Genomic DNA, 21614 nt, shown 5'->3' with positions numbered 1-21614 from the left:
AGTATTAAAGGTATGTCATTGAAACTTCACAAAATGATAGAGGAAATGCAGTGTCAAAAAAAAAAAAATATAAAAAATACAGAAATCTATACCTTACCTAGTTTATGAATTATCTCTCTTTATTATACAAATAAGGCTTGTAGTGCAGTGTCAAAAAACCATAACTCTACCTTACCTCGTTTTTGAATTATCTCCCTCAAGCACATGCATCGGGGAGCATCGTTCGGTTTTACCGATTCCTTGTTTCTGTTTAACATCCTAATGTAGTGGTTTGATGCGCTAACAGTCTAAGTCCTTGCACACTACAAATTTAGTGGCCATTGATCAAGTAATTCATTGCTGTTATTTAGTAGTATCTTTTCTAATTCTTGTTTGAGTGTGACATCTGGGCATTTGAGGCGTGAATTTGTTCCGCACAATGAGAGGGTCGCAATGGGGTTTGTTTTCACATATTGACCACATATTTGAAGGTAACGACGTGTGTTAGCCTTTTGACAAATAAGAGTTTTTGCATGTTTCAACAACGCCATATTTCCACCCTCGGGTTTAGTGATCTGTAATCTGCGGAGAGAGTCGCCTTAGTTTGGAAAGAAATATTTTAACGTGAGAGGTTATATCTAAGATCATGAAGTTTGATTGGCGAACTTGTAATGACAACAGTTTTCACGATCAGATGCTCAGTCAATTGTGACTTTCCAGTTCTAAGTGCTCCTTCTATAGAGAAAACGATAACTTTGTCCGATAATTACCTGAAGTACAACTTTCAGATTGCAGAAGTATTGTCAAAATTAATATGAACATTGGCGAACGTATTCCTCACGATAGAGTTCATCAAAATATTTCATTTTACTATGATTAAGGTTGTAGGGAATAAAACAGGAGGCAAATTCGGTCAAGCAGTTTTGTTGTTGATATATATGTTTTAAATATATCAGACATAGCTGAGCTAGTAGTAATTCAAGGACATTATTCATGGGGTGTGTAAGCTCTGCTAAGCGTAACTACTAAATAACACATTGTAATATCATGTTTGTTTGTTTGTTTGTTTTGGGTTTAACGCCGTTTTTCAACAGTATTTCAGTCATGTAACGGCGGGCAGTTAACCTAACCAGTGTTCCTGGATTCTGGACCAGTACAAACCTGTTCTCCGCAAGTAACTGCCAACTTCCCCACATGAATCAGAGGTGGAGGACTAATGATTTCAGACGCAGTGTCGTTTATCACGGAAAACATACGCCCCGCCCGAGGATCGAACTCATGACCCCGCGATCCGTAAACCAACGCTCTTACCTACTGAGCTAAGCGGGCGGGCCGTAATATCATGTAAACAGTTTAATGTAATATCATGTAAACATTTTATTTGCAATTTCAATTGTTTGCTTATACGCCCTTGTTCAAATATACATAAATTTATTTTCAGTGATTGACTCGGAGCTGACATTGAGTGCGCCTGTAAATGAAAACGAACCGGTGGAACTTGCAGAAGAAATCATAACAACAGTAATTAACCAAGCAATTGAGGAAGTTGGAGATGCCAATAATTATCCGAAAATTCGTTTAGCTGTTAAGAAGATACTCGAGGACATTAAAAAAATACCACATGTAGAAATTGGAAAGGCTGAACACAAATGTGTAATTTTGAGATTTAGGTGTACAACATATAAAGCTGTATTAGATCTGTTGTTGTACATGGAGAGCGAAATGTACAAGACCCGTTTAGATGCATTAGCAAATGCAGTCAGTACTGAAATGTTTGACAACCCTTCCAGTTGTAAACTGCATGCAGCTGTTGTGACAGAATGTCTGACTACTATATTGCACGAGCTCAGTAAGTACCTTTTTAGCTCAACTAAGCACACATTGTTCGGGGTAAGCTATTGTGATCGCTCACCATCCGGCGTCTCTCCGTCGTCCGTCCACACTTTCCTTTAAACAATATCTCCTCTGAAACCATTCAGTGGAAGTTTATGAATCTTCGCCTGGATGTTCCTTGGATAGTTCTCTTCCAAATCTGTTCAAATGGGTACGCGTGATTGTACGTAGGGACCGCCAGGGCTAAAATAGAAACATATTTAAACGGCATGTTCTCTTAAGCTGCTGGTCCGATTTTTAAATAAATTTACATAAATGTTCTTTATGCACAAAGGTTGTTCAAATTATTCCGACGATTCTCAAAACATATGGGCGCCAGTAGGCGTGGTCAGTTTCTTCCTATGTGTGTGTGTTCGGATTTAACGTCTTTTTCAACAATTTTTCAGTCATATAAACGACGGTCTTCCTATATGTAAAAAGTGGACACTTTAAAATTATCTTGTATGAACTTAAGATAATTATACACAAACTGGTTCTTCGGTAGCCCTTTACTATGTTTGTACTTATTCTGTTTAATCAAAAAGTACTGCCACAAGGAGGTCTGGTCATTCTATTGTTTATTTTCATATCACATCATTCCCCCAATGTCTTATCCCACCTCTAATAGCCCTAATATCTTAATATTATGAGGCCTGTTCAGTGGATATATAGCAATTTATGACACGTTCGTGCGCAGTAAACGGAAAAATGTAGGTTAATTTAATACAAACAAATGTGTAACTTTTGCTTTACTATACCGGTGACTTAGATAAAAATGATTCTCCGCACTTCGTCTTTCGCCAAGTTTATGTAGCTGAGTAGCTGTAAACAAAAATAACATTTTAAGAGCTGAATAACATAATTTTTACTTATTTTTTCTTTTGTTTTTGTTTAATGCAATAAGACTTTCTAAGAAATCCTATTCGATGTAACGCGAATCTCGTCAGCAAAATGTTGTTTTTGTCGTTGGCACTGACATTGTCATTCTATGAAAGTATCGCTATTTTGTAACATGTATAGATAAAAAGAAATCAAGTTTGTATTCATTATAACAATTTTGAACGTCAGGTCATACTTGTCATTTTGCCACAAAGCGCCAATAAAGAGCCTTCTGTTTATATTTCAGGAGCTGAATCTTCCAAATCCATGCAACACAAGAAAACAATAAAATTGCCTATCAAATTGCAGACAGTAGAAGGGTTTGAGAATATTTGGAACATATTTGAGGGCAATGGCGCTTTGGAGCAATTCCAGGAATTGTCGGATGCAATTTCAGAACACCTTGATACTAAAATAACAGTTACACCATCACTTAACATTGACGCTTTAATGACCTCAGGTAAAATACTTTTAAATGCTTTCGTACACATACATATTTCTAATTGTTCGTTCTTTTGGTCGAACTGTACACCCGTTATAATTGATTTAGGTTTCTCTATTATCGTCATCTGATGACACAATTATAGAACATGTGGTGACTTTCAAGCTTTTGAACAATTTGAAAAAGGTTGACCAAGATTCTCTCCGAAGATCACAGGTGGGCATCTGGGTAGAACCACCATCCATAATGTATGCCATCTTGATGACTCCCTCATATGAAATACTTCTACACCTAAGAAGCAAGGTTCCAAACCGACAGCGTCGAGGGTCAAATGATGGTCAGCTACCTTAAACTTACGACCACTGTAATAAGAACATTTCTTAAGTGTTTCGAAGCACGCTTAAACTAAAATTGTTAAAAACCATTCCATGACAAGAAACATTTATCTTGTTTATACTTATAAATAAACTTTGAAAAAACCCATTGACACCTTCAGATAAAAAAATGCAGGTTTAAGTAAATTTTGTTCTAAACTGTTGTTTTCAATTAATATATTGTTTTCGTGACTCGAGACGTTTCCTTGATAAAAAGCGAAACCTTTTCAAAACCAAATTTGTATTATGTTTGCAATGGAAAATTATTGTTTAACGTTCAAATATCCCAGTATGAGGTTTACTTGGGAAACTTGTTACAAAAGGTTGTATGAGCTATACAGAACCCTATTAGATTAATGGAAATCGTTATGGGGAGCTCTTTTATAACCCTATACCTTGTCCATCCGTTTTCGCATACGAAAGCTCGTTCGCGCACAAAATCTTTTCCTGGATATAACTTTCTTGTGTTGTATCGGATTTTGGACTATCTACACACCTACCTTAAAGTTCCAGATCAGTATTTGAGGTCAAAGATCGATCGTATTTAATTTCGTTTTTATCTGCTTTCTAGATTTCTGCATGCATTGATTTTCAAACAGCTTGGCACACATTTTCACAGTAACATGAAGGCAACCTGTATTTAATACCAATTATCTGTATCTAAGACTAAAATCACATTGTGAGGAGATTTAAGGGAACTTTATTGGTCGGCGCTATTATGCATGTTTGGATATTTAAATGCATTTGTACAAATATTCAAACCAACAAGACTACGTGTCGCATTTAGTGTCATAGCCATACTTTAAATATCAAGATAACACTTAGATGTAGTTTGTGTGCCCTTCCACTCATTGGAGGGGCATATAGATGCGCGCCTAATTAATAAAAATCTGATAAAACCTTTCATTAATATTTAATATAATATGAACTTGCACACCTTCTATTTTTCGTCTGGCTCCTCCACCTATTTCTAGAGTTAAGGCCCCTGAAATAATTAAAATGCACAATTTCACCTTGTGACGCGCTAAACTCAAGAAGTATTTCATATAGATTGGTGAAACCTTGCATGAGTCTTTATCATGACATGAACTTGCGCACCTCCTTATTTTGCCTGGCTCCACTCCTTATGTCTAATGTTATGGCCTTTGGAATTGTCAAAAATGTACATTTTTACCTAATGACGTTCCTAGCTTCAAAGTATTTGATGTAAGTTCATGAAACCTTGCATGAGTCTTTTTCAATGTGTGACCTAACACATGTGGTATTCTACTTGAACTTTTATTGCTAATTACAGAGTTACGGCCCTTGAAATAGTAAAAATAGTGGAATTTTTGTCTGTGATGCTCATAGCTCTAAACATATACTAAAACGTAGCGGATCGGTTAGTTATAATATAGAAGGATAAACTAAAACCTTGAGTGGACTAGAGGTTTACTACTACATATGTTTCTACGTTTAGAACTTAAAAAATTTAAACCTGATTTTAAGGTGCAAAAGTTTCGCCCAATATTGTTTCTTTATGAAACATTACTGAAAAGAATTTTTCAGCATGTGAAGTTGTGCAGCTGAGGTTTGTTAAAGATATCGCTCAGCCAGAGTGTTTTGGTTTTTGTTGTTGTTTTTTTTTTTGGTGGGTGGTGGGGGGGGGGGGGGGGTGTTAACGCCGCATGGACATAATTATAAGTTATACGGCGGCTTTCCATGGATGGTGGCCCCTCCGAGCAGGCACCTGGGAAGAAAGACTGACCTTCTGAACAATTCAACGCCAAAGTAAGGCTCGAACCCACATCGGAAAGGGACAAGTGATTTGAAGTCAACGACCTTAACCACTTCACCACGGAGGCCCCACTCAGTCAGACTAGAGCTATGGCTCTTAACGTAGTCAGAAATATGTATAAAAAGGCACAAACGTTTTTATCGCACGTATCTCAAAAAGTGCATGTATTTGACGTACGAACAGTATACATTTTTGGAGTAATCGAGTATTATTAAAGATGTAAAGTTTTGCACATGAGATTTTGTTACATATATCATCAGTCAGGTCAGTCTTTGATTGTCAGAATATGCATCAAGGGGATACACGTTTATTTCGCCTGCATCTCAAAAAGTATTTGACTAAGAGTAAAAAAGAAAACATAAAGGAATTGTTATTTGACATGTGATGTTGCGCCCTTGGTATTTTTACGCAACCAGATCAAAGTTATGGTCTTTAACTTAGTGAACACTACAGAAAAACTGCATAAAAATTGTGTTGGATATATAGCTTAAAATATTCACCAAGAGTCAGGAAATAATTTTGGATTTTTATCCGTCATGTATGTTTTTTTTTTTATTTCACTTTGCAACACCAGTTATGGTCCTTCACTCAGTCAAAAGTAAAAGTTTGTTTCTTGTTAGCTCATCTGAGCACGCAGTGTTCAATGTAGAGCTATCGTGGTCAGTGATTGTCCGGCGTCCGGCGTCGTCCGTCGTCCGTCAACATTTTTCTTTAAAACAATATCTCCTCCTAAACCACCAGACCAATTTTGATGAAACATCACAGGGATGTTTCTTGGATGATCCTCTTTACGAATTGATCAAATAATTGAATTCTGTAAAGAACTCTCGTTGCCATAAAAACGAAGGAAAAAATGTAAAAATTCTTCTTGTCCAAACCATAGGGACTAGGGCTTTGATATTTGCCATGTAGCAACATCTAGTGGTCTTCTACAAAATTATCCTCCTAGGGCTAAATATGGCTGCACTCTGTGTGTCATATGTTTAATATAGACTTCTATAGGAATAATTTTGAAAATCTTCTTGTCCAAAGCCAAAGGGCCTAGATCTTGGCTATTTGATATGTAGCATAATGATGTGGTCCTCTACCAAGTTATTTCAAATTATCCCCCTAGGGTCAAATATGATCCCGACCTGGGATTCACATGGTTTATCAAGACTTATATCCTTTCGGCTACCATAGCAGACTAATACGTACCATAAAAACGGGGGTCGCTATTACCGCCATCATACACCGACCGACTACCGCAGACGCCTAAAACGTACCATCAAAACGGGGGTCCAGATTACCGACATCGTACAGCGTAGGACTACCGGAATTTTTAAATTTTTCTTTGTATTTGAGGGGAATTTGAATGCTTTTTATTTATTGCAGAATTTGATCTGAAGTGTAAACTTTCATTTATGTTATTAACAAAACGGTATAGAATCAGTTAAACTAATAAATTAAATCATTCATATGACATACTAAATAATATTACGCAACAAATTACAGGTCTCCATAAAATTTTAAAAACAAAACCAAACGTCTCGTGCGCAGTAATTCTAAAATCATTTTTATCGCAATTTGTTGATAAGAAAATCCTTTTCAGACAATTAAGGGATCATTACTCTCCAAAAATACCCATTAGTTGTGATGGTTGTTCGTCGCGGTAATTACCGAACTCAGTTTTTAAAACTTAATTAATTACTCATTTCTACGCTACGGTACTTAAAGCTATTTTACTACGTCTGCATTATGCGGCTCCGCATTCTGGAAGTCTGAAAACCACGGGTCTGCCACTGATGCGTTTTGTAGACTTTTTACCAGTTACTTTCACTATGGCACTACGGTAGTTCTGAACTTTTTTCCATGAAATACAAAATTTCACTCTGGTAATTAGAAATAGTGTACATTTATACACTACGGCAGTAATATTTTAAATTGTTATTGCACTTGGAACATACATATATACACTGTGGTAATTCTCTACAGAACGCTTCATCGTTTTTACGCCGCAACGGTAATACATATGCACACATCGCTTCTTCCAATTGCATACTAGTAGTGTGTAAATTTATCCACTATGGAAGTATTGTACTTTTCAAATTTAAATTTCAAATTTAAAACTCAAACTTTAGGTAAGAATGCATTATTAAATTATCCCAAAGTACACAATGGTAATTTTGACTTTGAGCTCTGTGAATTATGCATTATAATGCATGAATGCTCTGGAATGCTTTATAAATGGTTCAGTATTCAGTATTTCACATGTGCCTTTGTATACTCATTATATTAATTTACAGTCCGGGTCCGTAATGTAGGAGATACATTCGTGCACTTGTTATCTCTGAATCCTCTCACTGACGGAGGGTCGCAGGTTCGAGCTGTGCTACCGACTAGGATTTTTTTATGTGAGAAAGTAGGTAGTTGCTTACGGACTTTGGCGTCTAGTACTGGTCTTTCCCAGGAACGATGGTTAATTGAACTGGCTGCCTAATATAACAGGAATAATGTTGAAAATGACCTCAAATTCAAACAAAAACAGACTCTAAAATGATCTGTTTCCAAAACCGTACATGAATGTGCTTTCGGTGAAATGAGATCTTACAATTCTTCATTATATGATTAAACAATTGATACCTTAATTGGGACTTTAAAGAAAAGTATCAACGGAATACAGCTCGCAAATGGGATACGCTCTAATTCAGATATAATTCTATTAATAAATTCAGTTATTTTAAAATCTGTTTGAAAGTCAGTAAGGCATAACAAACTAAGAAAAAGACACTTTTAGCTACTATTATAAGTTTTACCACGAAGTATCATTCGACATTTTTGAGTTTTATTTTGGCACTTGCATCGTATACACCACAAAAACAGATAATGAATATTAATAAATTTAAATGAACCTTAATAACGTATAGTTGACGCGTTTACATGGTCCGCTGACATAACTGGTAGGTGACTAAAAGTAAAATGCAAACAAAAGAACATCTTTATAACAGAAAATAATAAGATAAAACAATAAAATTAACAACTGAATGAAAACACTACAGTACAGACAATCTCCTATGAACGGGTATGAGTAAGAAGAATCATATATCAAATGCTACACAACCTGACCAACGTATTTTGGACTAAATTTCATGATAGACAGTCTACATATAGTCCGATCCGGAGAAACAGGTAGAAGACTAAAAGTAAAGCATTAAAAGCAAACAAAAACATTTGACAGAAAATAAAAAAGAAATGTATATATTTAAACGAACGCAAGTTGTGAAAGCTATAACAGATGAAGATCATTCATTACTTACAAATCATCGCAAAAGGTAACATAGAGCATATGTAATGTTACACAAAATGTTAACTGAAAGTCATGAAATAATTCCTGTTTTTTGTTGAATTTGTACTGTAGTCCGTTTAGACTGAGTAAGAATGTAACAATTTTGTCAACAATTTACGACAATAACCGTTCATCTATATTTACATGTACTTTTTTTAATAGCCGTCTAAATGCCAGGGGGTGTGGGGTAGGGTAATTAGCATTGTTAATGACGCATAGAAAGATAAAATGTCCAAAATTCACTGTGATAAACATGTCATCGGTAGAACTGTTTATTATAATAATAAGTTAGATATGTGTCTATATTTAATATGCCGGTTGTATGATTATTATTTCTATACCATATTACAATGTATCAAAATTCACAAGAAGCCAAACTTTATGAAACATGTTATTTTTGAATTGCAAAACTTTAACTCTAAACGCCTTTTCCCTTTTCCTTCAATCAAACTTTCTCATTCGTACTAAAAACATAACGTACATATACACACGACATATAGTAAAAATGTGTACATCATGTAATGTTGTCCCTAATCTTAGACACTGTTTGTTTCTTTCTCCAGTTTGTGCTTAGTGTCCGCTAGTCAAACATTCATTTCTTCTTCGTCGATTTCCAAGATAATTTTGTTGGCATTTTACGGGGTGTTTCTATTTTAATATGTACCTTCCTGGCTGATTTTTTGCGACCGCTATGTAGCTAAATTGAAGGAAGGGATTTCTTATTAAAATGTAGTAATAATGAGCAATAATAAAACGTATCAAATTATAACATTTAGTGATTTGCAATGGTTATATATACTAAAATCGATTTTCTGGAGTTTCCAGTTTTGCTCTTGTTGCCATAAGTTTTACGGGCGTTCTCGGATTGGAGGTCTGTATGGACTTGTTCTTTAGTTAGCCAATCCCAGTTCTGGACGCATGATACGAAAGAAAGCATTCCCTGAAAGTAGTATTTAAAAGATCACGGGGATTAACCCTGAAAATAGATGACAAATATTTTTATGTAAGCAAGACATTTTGATTTTCAACTACAATTATTGCACAGCTTCTCTTGAACTGGCTTTTGTACTTAAGGGCTAAATTTCTCGAAACATTTTATCCTGTACTATGAAGATTAACCTGTTAAAAGCAGTCGAATATATAATGCAATTACAGACTTTTCCTCTTCTGACATGCTTAAACATTTCGGGAAATTTGACCCAGAGCGATAATTTGAGTACATGTTTGGATTTGAGCGACTTCTTGACTCAGACCCAATTTATATACATGGAGTAAAACAAGTAGGTTCACGTAACATAGCAATGACTCAATAATACCATGAAATCTTTAAAACTACTCATTAGATCAATATAACTTTTTAATAAGAAGAGTATTGTTATACCTGTGTAAATTGTCTTTACACTGCTTAGAACCAAATGATGACGTTGGTGTTCGGAGACAACCGGCGGTCTTTAGTTTCTTCTTACTGCAAAACTGACAAGCATTTGTTCGCCCTGACATTGAGATAATTTCATGTGAGTTTTCAAACTCTCGGTCAGTGGTATTAACTACCTGCGTTTGTTTGGGTTTCCTAATTCCTGAACGGTAACCTTTCATACTCTAGCTACCATGTTTCCATCTTTAATCTGACGTGTCATATGCTGTCCTTTGTTCATTGCACTAACCGAAACCAGGAATTATAATGTATTACATGTATTACATTATTCCTGCCGAAACATCCTTCTGTCGGACTAATTCCTGTGGTTTCAAATCATATGGCAAGAATTTTCGCCCTTATTAAAAGACCCACAAAGATGGGTTGAGCTGGCAAGGAACACCCGTGCCAAAGGGATGTGTCTAGAAGCACTGTACGGTTCAAATAGATGTTCAACAACCTTCCTCGTTAGTTCTACTTCTTTTTTTTCCTCTAATATAAACTTTAAACTTCCAAAGATATGCAGAAACTGCATCTGCTAAAACGAATATTTTAAAGCCTCTCTTTAATACATACTATTAACTAAACGTTTATCTATTTATCTTTTTATACTGCATCACTCCTCTTTACGAGTATTACGTGCAGCTGCGCGCGTGTACAATAATTTTAAAAGTAGAATGGACAGGAGAATTAAAGTAATACACGATGTGTATTGCAAGCATGAATACAGCTGATAGTGTTAAAAACAAAAAGGGCTTACAGATAAAAGCAGTTTAAAGAAACAGGTCTATCATGTTAAGCATTGTGTGCAAGTTTGGTTATACCTTGCCTAAACTGGTTCAGGGTTGGGGCTTGCATAAGTTGTACTGGAAGGGAATTCCAAAGCACTATGGTGCCTGGAAAAAAGAGTACTTATAGTAATTACAGGGAGTGAGGATTTAGTTATAGGTGTGAGGATGCATATGTCTTGTTAGACGGGATTAGGGAGGGGGAGGGGCTGACAGGGAGAAGTGGTACAGCAACCAAACCACTCAAATAATTACCACAGTAGACGTTTGCAGGAAGAACGAATTTCAGTGTAGTACCGCAGTGTAGTTTTACTCGTCCTGTTACTAAGACCTATAGTAGACTTTTGTAAGAAATTTGAATTTTAAGGAAGTGCTATAGTGTAGTTATACATATTAAATGAAATTAAGTGCACTTCCACAGTGTTGAGAAAGTTACCCTGCGAAAGGATTATACTAGTAATCAAAACTTATCCTGTAGGCATTATTTATTCCCCGATTACCACAGTAGTTTAATGCAAGGCATGCGAAACCAAAGAGAGTGCCACAGCGTATTAATACATATTCACACAAAATAGCATGTACTGCCGCAGTGATGCAGTGGCCGTTTAAATATGTGACTTTTAATAAATAATATTAACTGTTTGTTTTAATCTGCATATATAATACCATAGTACTATTGCAGGAAACAAGAAACTATAAGTTGTACCACAGTGTAGTTATACCAACAACCACACAATGGACATAACTACCATAGTGTAGCAACCGTTTTACATAAAAATTACCGCAGCATAAAAATGTAGTATATTTTTGTTAATTCCTTCTATTTTCAATTGCGAAAATATACAATTTTTACCCAAATACTGCATTATACGCTATGGAAATGAGCACCCCCATTTTTCTGGTACGTTTTAGTCGTCTGCGGTAGCCCGTCTGCAAAACAGTAGCAGTAATGGAGAACCCCAAAAATATAGTCTGCATTTGGCGTCTCAGGTAGTGCGTCGGTGCACGATAGCGGTAGTCGAAAGGATATAGGAAACAACTTTGAAAATCCTCTTGGCCAAAAGCACAGGATATAGGGCTTTGTTATTTGGTAAATAGCATCATCTAGTGGTCTGTTACCAAGATTATTCAAATTATCCTCCTAGGGTCAAATATGGCCCAGCCCAGGGGTGTGTATGATTTATATAGAATCTTTGAAATTTGTCTTGTCTAAAAGCACAGGGTCTAGGGCTTTGATTGATATTTGTTGTGTAGCATCATCTAGTGGTCCTCTACTAAGATTATTCAAATTACCTCCCTCCACTCCCCCCCCCCCCCCCCCCCCCCACCACAGGCCCTGCCCTAATGATTACATGGTTAATATAGATTTGTTTAGGGGAAAACTTTAAACATCTTCTTGTAAAAAACCACATAGCCTTGGCAATGTAGCATCGTATAGTAGTCCTTTACCAAGATTCAAGTTATTTCTCTGGCGTTGAGACTGGCCCCGCCGATATTCTTAAAAATGACCATGACCTACAGACATGCCTTCTTGTTTTTAAAAATACACCATAGAAATTTGGACCACGTGTATAACTTTTGACTAATTTGTGATACTCTTAATCCTGATCAACTTACCTATTTCTTGTTTTTGAAGCTACGGGAAAGAGATTTGGACCTTGTGAATTATTTTGATACAGATTTCAATACTTATCTTGAGTAGTCTCAATTTTCTTCTTGTTTTTAAAGTTATGTAGCAAAGTAATTTGGACCACAAATATTTTTTGATACAACTTGAAAAGTCTTAATTGCGACAAACTGACCTCCTTTCTTGTTTGTGAAGTTACAGCATAGAAATTTTGACTACCTGTTTAATTTTTGCCAATAACTCATCTTTTATATTATTACCCCTGACCCACTTTCTTGTTTTTCAGCTACGGAAAAGAGATTTATACAACCTGTATATTTTTTTCAATTTTTACAGAGTTCAGTTATCTTTTATTTAAATTATCTTTACCGCGACCATACTTTTATATTTTTTGAAGCTTTAGCAAAGAAAGTTGAGCCGCATGTATAATTTTCAATACTTATGTCGAATAATCTGGTTAGAATTACACTAAACCTGGTCAGTAGCATCATGTCATAGACCTTTATCAAGTTTGTTCAAGTGGTTTACACATTTACATGTATGTAATAGAAACTTTAAACTGTTCAAGCAAGCAACTAAACTCAGTTGAGCGATGAAGGGCCATCATGGCCGTCTTGTTACTATTTCGTTTCCTTTTTAATTATGTCCCCCACCACACAGTGGTGTGGGAAACAGATTGATTTACTCTTGTCTGTGCGTCTTTGTGTCTGTCACAAATCTTGTCTGCGCTCTTAGTCGAACATTTCTCATCCAGACTTAACCAGACTTGAACAAAATGTGTCATCGGCCATGTTTAATAACTAATTCAATCGGCCCAGGCACTTCGGAATTATGGCCCTTGAATTACCGCAAATTGGCCTTTTTACTTTTGTCCGCGCTCTAAGTCGAACAGTTCTTATCCGATCTTTATCAAACTTGGACGAATGTTTTTGACCATTACTCCTCGATCAAGGTTATTAACTATCCGAATCGCCAAAGGCACTTCAGAATTATGGCCCTTTAATTACCCAAAATCGGCCTTTTTACTTTTCAAAGGTATATTTGTAGTGAGTTAACAGTATATAAAGACTGACTTACTATTTAGATGATTAGGCAGTTGTGGGAGACATACGCTTTTCTAAAAAGCCCTAGCCTTAAATGCAACCGTCTATTTCTTTAGTTTTTCGTGTATACATTTTGTTTTACATCTGATACTTACAGGGGTATATACTATTAATAACTACTTCTTTATCTGTTGTTTTCTTACTGACAGCTAGTATGACGATAGCAGAGTCACAGATTGATTCCCATGCCGACATAGCTTTCATAGAACCGAGTGAAGCACAAAATCAAGGTAAGTTTGTCCGTATATTTAGATTATCGATTATATTTAGATGGAAAACCAAATATGCACAACAATGTTTCATATATTTTTTAACTGAAAGCAAAGGAATATCTTTATATGATAAATTAAATCTAGTTTTGCATCTAGAAATCCCTACTATTTTAGATCACCTGAATCAAATACTCGGGGTGAGTTACTAAAATGTGCTGATGGTCCTGCGTCCATCGTCCGTCGTAAGCATTTTAAATTAAACATCCCCCTATTAAACAACCTTCGATAAGCAGTACATGCTAAAACCAAGAATACATCTCTGTACTAATAATTTGTTTTTCAGCTTGAAAAGATATCACTGCACTTAATTTACATATGAATCTATAACTGATATTCCTTGTTTACACGTTGTATTGTATAAATTGATGTATTGTTTTATATGGAATGGAAAACAAACGGTTTATCACTAGATAACTAAAAATACAAAAAAACATCCCCTCTTCTGAAGCTTCTGGTTAAAATCACACAAAACTTTACTTGTAACATCCTTGTAATGTTCAAATTACTTCTTCTCATGAACCATAGGTTTTTAACAAGTTATGTCTTCAGCATTCTTGTACGTTGCTCAAACAAATTCTTTCTTTTTCAGTATTCTGTGTGTCATTAAATATCAAGTTTATGATGAGATAGTATAAATAACACGTTTATATAAAATATACCACAAATAACATACAATCTTGATGTCATATATAATAAAGTAAGATACCATGCATATTTTGTCTCATTTTTGGCGGCCATCATTCATATTCTAAACATGCTTATGTCAATAAAATATCAACGCTTATTTAAAGTTTGGCTCTTTTGTGGCGGAATGTCTTCAGACTGTTCGTCAACTGTAATCTTAAACTTGTCATTAGGAGCAATTATATTCAGACTGGCTATCATCCTCTTGTAAGATGTTTACGTTTAGACCTTAAAGAAAATAAACGTGATATTAAGAGGCTTAAGTGTCGCCCAATGATGGTTTCATATAATGTGCGTAAAACTTCTTTTTATATATTGAAAGGTTACAATTCAGACTTGCCCACTTGTTAAGTCGCTACTTTAAGGATTGAATTAACGTCATTTATGACCCTCTAATGTTTTTATATTATATAATATATATATTGTGTTTCATTCTGCACGTAATTACTGTATTAAGTTTTGAACATTGTTCGAGTCCCTGCATGCTTGGACTATTCAAGTATCATAATGGATATGTAGGTTAGTGTTTCTGCTTAGCATGTTGGTCATCTATAAGTCGTTCAGTACGACATTTATTTCATGTTTGTTAACTGTTTTAAACATTTCGAATAGGGTGCTTCCAATACCCCTGCTTTGAAGGCTTAGGATACTGTTTAATCACCTCAATGGTATGTTGCCTAAGGCCGGTATTGACTTTACCTTTTCTTCCTGTAAATATCTGGGGTAAAGGTCTTTTAACAGCTGATTAAAACTGTACACTTTGATTGGTGAATGAAAAATTCCACAGGGTTTCGGATGGAATAGATAATATTTTCTTAAGGGGTGTGTATGTGCGCTGCATTGTAAGATAGTATCATCCGTTTTTGTTTGTTTTGTTTGTTTTCGATTTAACGCCGTTTTTCAACACTATTTGTCATGTAACGGCGGGCAGTTAACCTTACCAGTGTTCTTGGATTCTGTACCAGTACAAACCTGTTCTCCGCAAGTAACTGCCAACTTCCCTACATGAATCAGAGGTGGAGGACTAATGATTACAGACACAATGTCGTTTATCAAATAGTAACGGAGAACATACGCCCCGCCCGAGGATCGAACTCACGACCCCGTGATCCGTAGACCAACGCTCTACCTACTGAGCTACGCCGGCGGGTTAGTATAATCCGTTGCAAGACTCCTGTGGAAATAGGTTTCGTCATAAACCTGAACCCCTCGGTAGTGAAACTGCGGCAGAGTTCGACTACCAACATTCTGATACGGAATGATCCCCCGTAAACGATTTATAGTCAACTCGTTCTCTAGTCATCTCGTCCCCCAGTCAACTCAAATCCATTTTCGTCATTAGATATCCCTTGAGAATTTCAAATTCGTCATTTTGTCCGCCAGTTTTCGGCCCCTCATTTTAGTCTTATTTAAGGCAAAGATTCCTAGATTCTGACTGATATAATTATGAAGTAAAACATGTACTCTGTAAAATATGTTCTAAAAGAAACAGGAAAATTCTACCTTAAAAACTAAAATTGATTTGCTTCATACATACCCAATCGTATGTAAAGGTGCAGAGTGCATGCAAGTAAGTGTACATTGGCTAATGCGACCTCGTATCTGTTTCAAGGATTCTTCTTGTTAATTTTGTCTTTTGGCAGTTTATTTAATTAAGAGGCTCCATAACCTCAGTTCACCTCTCAAATATCCAGTTTGTTAAGTTCTGCCAATTGTGTTCCTGTTTAAGGAAACCCGATTATTTTAACTGGTGACCATACGTCGCTTTTCATGGAAGGAATTGCACTCTGTTTATCATTGATGGTTACGCATACCGCGGGTGTCACTAAATTCTATTCTGGTACTTGTAACATGTTTGAATGTTGATTTCTGCTCGACCCGATGCTATAGGGTGTGAATTTACACTACTGTCCACGAATAGGCTCAAACCGAACCTGCAAATTTTTCATTTATGATATATTTCGCGTCCACCATTTTTTGTTTGAATGTTCTGAACCTCCTCGGTATTCTAAACCCGCTGCGAGTGCAGATGGTCTTGGTTTCTCTTCCTGGCTGCGTTTTACCGAAGACGTTAAAAATTGTACTAGTAACATTGATTGGCGCTCAGCATTAGGAGGATGGTACTATGACAGGTCATCCATATGACTGGGTAGGTATCATGTCACTTGTCCACGACATGATATTCAAGTGAGGCAGCACATTATATTAGGACATTGTACTCATTGCTACAGGTGACGCCGTCGTTTATATTACTAAAAAAAAAAAACTAATATAAAAGACGCTAAACCCAAATATATATATTTTTAAAGTATTGACAACTCCTCTTTTGGCAAACTATTATGGAATAATGATACATATGATAAGTTAATGCAGTTTTGCAACGAAGAATTTGGCAATATAGTATACAGTATGACTAAAAATACCTTTGATCACCTGAAACCTTTTTCGACATTGTAGATACGAATTTTATCTTTGAATACGTGAGGAAAACTAAAGATGATGACAGTGCGATAGGAGGGAGCATTATTGTAAGTATGACTTTCTTCTAAATAGCATCATATCCATTCGTGAATACAACGGCACGTTTCCGAGACGAAATAATTAACAGATCATATTTGACAACTAATTAGTACCTTCTTTTTAGCTCACCTGAGCACTTCGTGCTCAAAGGTGAGCTTATGTGATCGCTGTTTGTCCGTCGTCCGTCCGTCCGTCTGTCCGTCGTCAACAATTTGACTGTTAACACTCTAGAGGTCACAATTTTGGCCTCATCCTAATAAAACTTGGTCAGAATGTCACCCTCAATAAAATCATGGACAAGTTCGATACTGGATCATCTGGGGTCAAAGACTAGGTCACCAGGTCAGATCAAAGGAAAAGCTTGTTAACACTAGATGTCACAATTTTGGCTCAATCTTAATGAAACTTGGTCAGAATGTTACCCTCAATGACGTGTTGGACGGTTTTTATATTAGGTGATCTGGGGTCAAAAATTAGGTCAACAGGTTAAATCAAAGGAAAAGCTTGTTAATACTCTAGAGGTCACAATTTTGCCCAAATCTGAATAAAACTTGGTCAAAATGTAACCTTATAAAATCTTAGGCGAGTTTGATATTGGGGCATCTGAAAAATTTGTTAACACTCTAGAGGTCACAATTTTGGCCCAATCTTAATGAAACTTAGTCAGAATGTTATCCTTGATAAAATCTTGGACGAGTTTGATATTGGGTGACCTGGGGCCAAAATTAGGTCACCAGGTCAAATCAAAGGAAAAGCTTGTTAACACTGTAGAGGCCACATTTAAGACTGTATCTTCATGAGACTGTGTTAGCATGTTAATTTAGATGATCTCAAGGTCCAGTTTAAATTTAGAGTATGTAGGATCAAAAATTAGGTCACTAGGTCAAATCCAAGGAAAAACTAGTTAACACTCTAGAAGCCACATTTATGACTTATCTTCATAAAACTTAGTCAGAATGTTAATCTTGATGATATTTAGGTCAAGTTCGAATCTGGGTCATTTGGGGTCAAAAACTAGGTCACCTGGTCAAATCAAAGCAAAAGCTAGTTAACACTTCAGAGGCCACATTTATGACCATATCTTAATGAACTTGGTCAGAATGTATTTGATGATCTTTAGGTGATTAGTAATATCCCTTGAATACATGATGTGTAAAGAAGAGTTGAAACAGTCTCAAGCGGGCTCAGGCGTCTCTTTTGACTTTTACTTTCTACTTTTCTTTATGCAACTTCTTAACTTTTCAGCTTTTCTGTTATGATATCATTCTTCTGTCAAGCGTTGAAGGATTTTAATCTTAATCTAGGTCCACTGTTAATCAATCAATCAAAGAATGGTATTACATTAGACATATGACTTTATTTAACAAGAGGTCGTAGAAGACGAAATGCATCCACTTCATGTATTCAGAATCTGCACCAGGAACAGACATTACTCGGTCACTAGACACTGGAAGTTTAGTATACCTAACCTCAAATCAATAATTAGGAGTTAATTACCTCCGTGTCAAATGTGATCTTAGACCAAAGCTTTCTCAAAATATTTGTCAAAAAAATGTTCTACGTTTCGGGGTCAGTATGACCTTGACCTTTGACCTAGTTATATCAAAATCAACAGGGGTCATCTGCTGGTCATGATCAACGTCCCTAATTAGTTTCGTGGTCCAAGGCCCAAGCGTTCTCAAGTTATCATCTTGACCTTGGCCTTTAATCTACTGACTTCAAAATCAGTATGGGTTATCTGCTGGTCATGATCAACTCCCTCTTAGGGTTCGTGATTCTAGTCCCAAGCATTCCAAAGTTATCATCCGGAAACAGTTTAACTGTTCCGGTTCACTGTGACCTTGACCTTTGACCTATTAATCTCAAGATCAATATAGGTCATCTGCTGGTCATGACCAACCCACACCCCCACCATCAACTCTCATGATGCTAGGCCCAAGCTTTAACTGTGAACTCATATCACTCTGAAAAGGAACTACAATTTTTTATATCAAACAACAAGAAAACAAAAACACGGGCAGAAAAACACTTGGTGGCATAAAAAAAAAATGAAACAATTTTTAAAACAAAGAAAGTCAGGATACTGACGTTAAATATTTGGATGAGTACTTAGTACAGTCTGTCAAACAAGAGCTGTCGGAGGACAGCAACGCTCGACTATTCAACAGCCTTTCAATTGAATGAATACAAACGTCGATAAAAGGGGCATAATTTTGTAAAAATGGGAAAAAGGGTTATGGAACCTTCACAGTGCTTATCAGCTCATAAAGTGAACAAGTGCGTGAAGTTTCAATCCTTTCCCATAAGTGGATACTGAGATACCAGCTTACATACAAAACCTTGATCAAGAATTTCTAAGTCGAAAAAGGGGCATAATTTTGAAAAAAATTGCAAAGTAGAGTTATGGGACCTACACAGGGCATGTCAAATCATGACAGTGAACAAGTGTGTGAAGTTTCAATCCATTCCCATTAGTGGGTACTGAGATACCAGCTTACATACAAAACATTCACCAAGAATTTCTAAGTTGAAAAGGGGACATAATTTTGTAAAAAGCAAAATAGAGTTATGGAACCTGTGCAGTATAGATCAGTTTATCACAGTGAATAAGTGTGTGAAGTTTCAATCCATTCCCGTAAGTGGTTACTGAGATACCAGCTTACATACAAAACCTTAACGCCGACGAATGGGTGAGTCCAATAGCTCTACTATTCTTTGAATAGTCGAGCTCAAAAGCAATTCGATCCTCAGCGTATAAACTTTTCTTCCGAATTATCCAATAAGCTTATACTCAGGAAAACAATTACCTAATAGTGTCTAAATAGCGCTCCTATGATCATTTATACATGATTCTAAAACAGGTTAATATAGTTATTGCGAAAGTGAATAATTATAAGCACGAACATATTGGTCATTGGTCGTCTTCGCACTGACCAGGAACTGCGTAAAAATATTGTCAAAATTGATAAGAAGAAGTAACACATCGGCATGATATCTTTGCACCGCTCAGAATAAATGTATTAATTACGTGATATATAATAAAGTCCATGCTTAATCTCATTTTGTTTTATTTCTAAAATTATAGTTGATTACTGTAAAACCTAGTATCACGCATTAAAGTACAGCAGCAAAACCCCGGTTTTAGCATTTTTTAGTAAAATATGTTTATGGAAGGACTTAAGTTTTATTATCAGAAGCCTTACATAACAGTTTTTTGTTGTGTTTTTTTTTTGGTGCGGAGCAGAATATTCAAGACGATGTACAAGATGGCCTCCATTTACAGCCCTTATTGGTAGATTCGAAAATAAGGCTAAAAAGTGTTTATAAGGAAACACATTTTACTTAACTGCATACAAGTATACACAGAAAGTGTAAAATAAAGTTATATTTTAGCTAATTGAAGGTCATTTCAAGGTTAAACGCAAGATCAATACGGTCTAAAATTACTACTCCTCCAAATCTTCCAAATTGAACGGCATATTAATTATTTTTCAGAAGATGTCTTTTTGCAACTTGAAGACAATTTCTTTTCTAATATTTCAGGGAATAAGATTTGTTTATTATGGTTCCCAGGGTAAAACCAAATTGCTTTTGGTATACCAACTGTTTTAGGTTAAATTGTCGGATTCAAATGCAAGTGTGTAAATTGTCTTTGAAGATAAGACATTATACAAACTCACTTCTAGTAAAAGAGTTTTATATCATAGTATAATATTGTATGGATGGTTAAGGTTATTTTCAAGATCAAGGGGAAAATTAGCATATAATCAACCATTTTATATCAGAATAGTCCTGTTTTTACATTTTTAATTCTATTGGAACATGTCTGATAACTGCGCTGTTACTAAAATGGTTTTCAATAAAGGCGATAATAAAGCTCTGTCAGCCATATATAGATATAATTTTGTAATTAATAATGATAAGATACACATGTTGTTTTTTATTTCTGTCAAATTTGTTTAATACCCATTGTTTTAAGCAATCACACTTTACGGAATGTAACAGTTATTTTGGGGAGATATTAACAGCCGAAACAAGCTGTTTCTCCTTGCCAAAAATAGTTATACTTTCTTATGAGAGTGTTTTATTTTCCCCAAAAGAGAAAGTCACATTTTTCCTATAAAAAATAAAGAACTTCTTTTCATGTCGTGTAAACCAAGTCATGTCATAACATTTGTGTCTACTATTCTTTGAATTGCTGCAAGTATGTCTTTTAAGATTTGTTTGATATTATATTTCTGTAATATACAATAATCACTAAGTACATATTATCATTTGCATAACCCCATAGTTGTCAGGGAGGAGCAAACAGCATTGTGACTACCCGTATATGCGTACGTGCGCACAATCTCGTAATTAAGATACTTATATAATGTTAAAAATCACGTATACTTTTCTTCATTACAACAATATTTTTTAAATTGATCTATACGGTCAAACCGTTGCGACCGTCTTCGACGCCATCTTGGATTTTCGGTCCACACCAAAAATCTGCAATTTTGCCCGCAGTCTGATAGATCTCAGATCCTCCAAACGATTTTGGTATTTATTTATTTAT

The 21614-nt window shown here is 35.7% G+C and overlaps 1 protein-coding gene across 1 annotated transcript in view; it reads left to right on the top strand.

Moving 5' to 3' along the window:
- The first annotated feature begins 418 nt into the window (after window positions 1–418).
- Window positions 419–21614, top strand: part of LOC128553062 (uncharacterized) — a 29932-nt gene continuing 8736 nt past the window's right edge. The window contains exons 1-5 of the mRNA XM_053534174.1: window positions 419–470; window positions 1421–1828; window positions 2978–3190; window positions 13730–13810; window positions 16994–17064. Coding sequence (XP_053390149.1) covers window positions 419–470; window positions 1421–1828; window positions 2978–3190; window positions 13730–13810; window positions 16994–17064 — 825 coding nt within the window. The remainder of the gene's footprint in view (window positions 471–1420; window positions 1829–2977; window positions 3191–13729; window positions 13811–16993; window positions 17065–21614) is intronic.

Source organism: Mercenaria mercenaria, unplaced genomic scaffold (assembly GCF_021730395.1).
Source record: "Mercenaria mercenaria strain notata unplaced genomic scaffold, MADL_Memer_1 contig_3443, whole genome shotgun sequence".
Taxonomy (NCBI): domain Eukaryota; kingdom Metazoa; phylum Mollusca; class Bivalvia; order Venerida; family Veneridae; genus Mercenaria; species Mercenaria mercenaria.
Note: the sequence above shows the minus strand (reverse complement) of the source record. Positions and strands in the feature narration are given on the sequence as shown.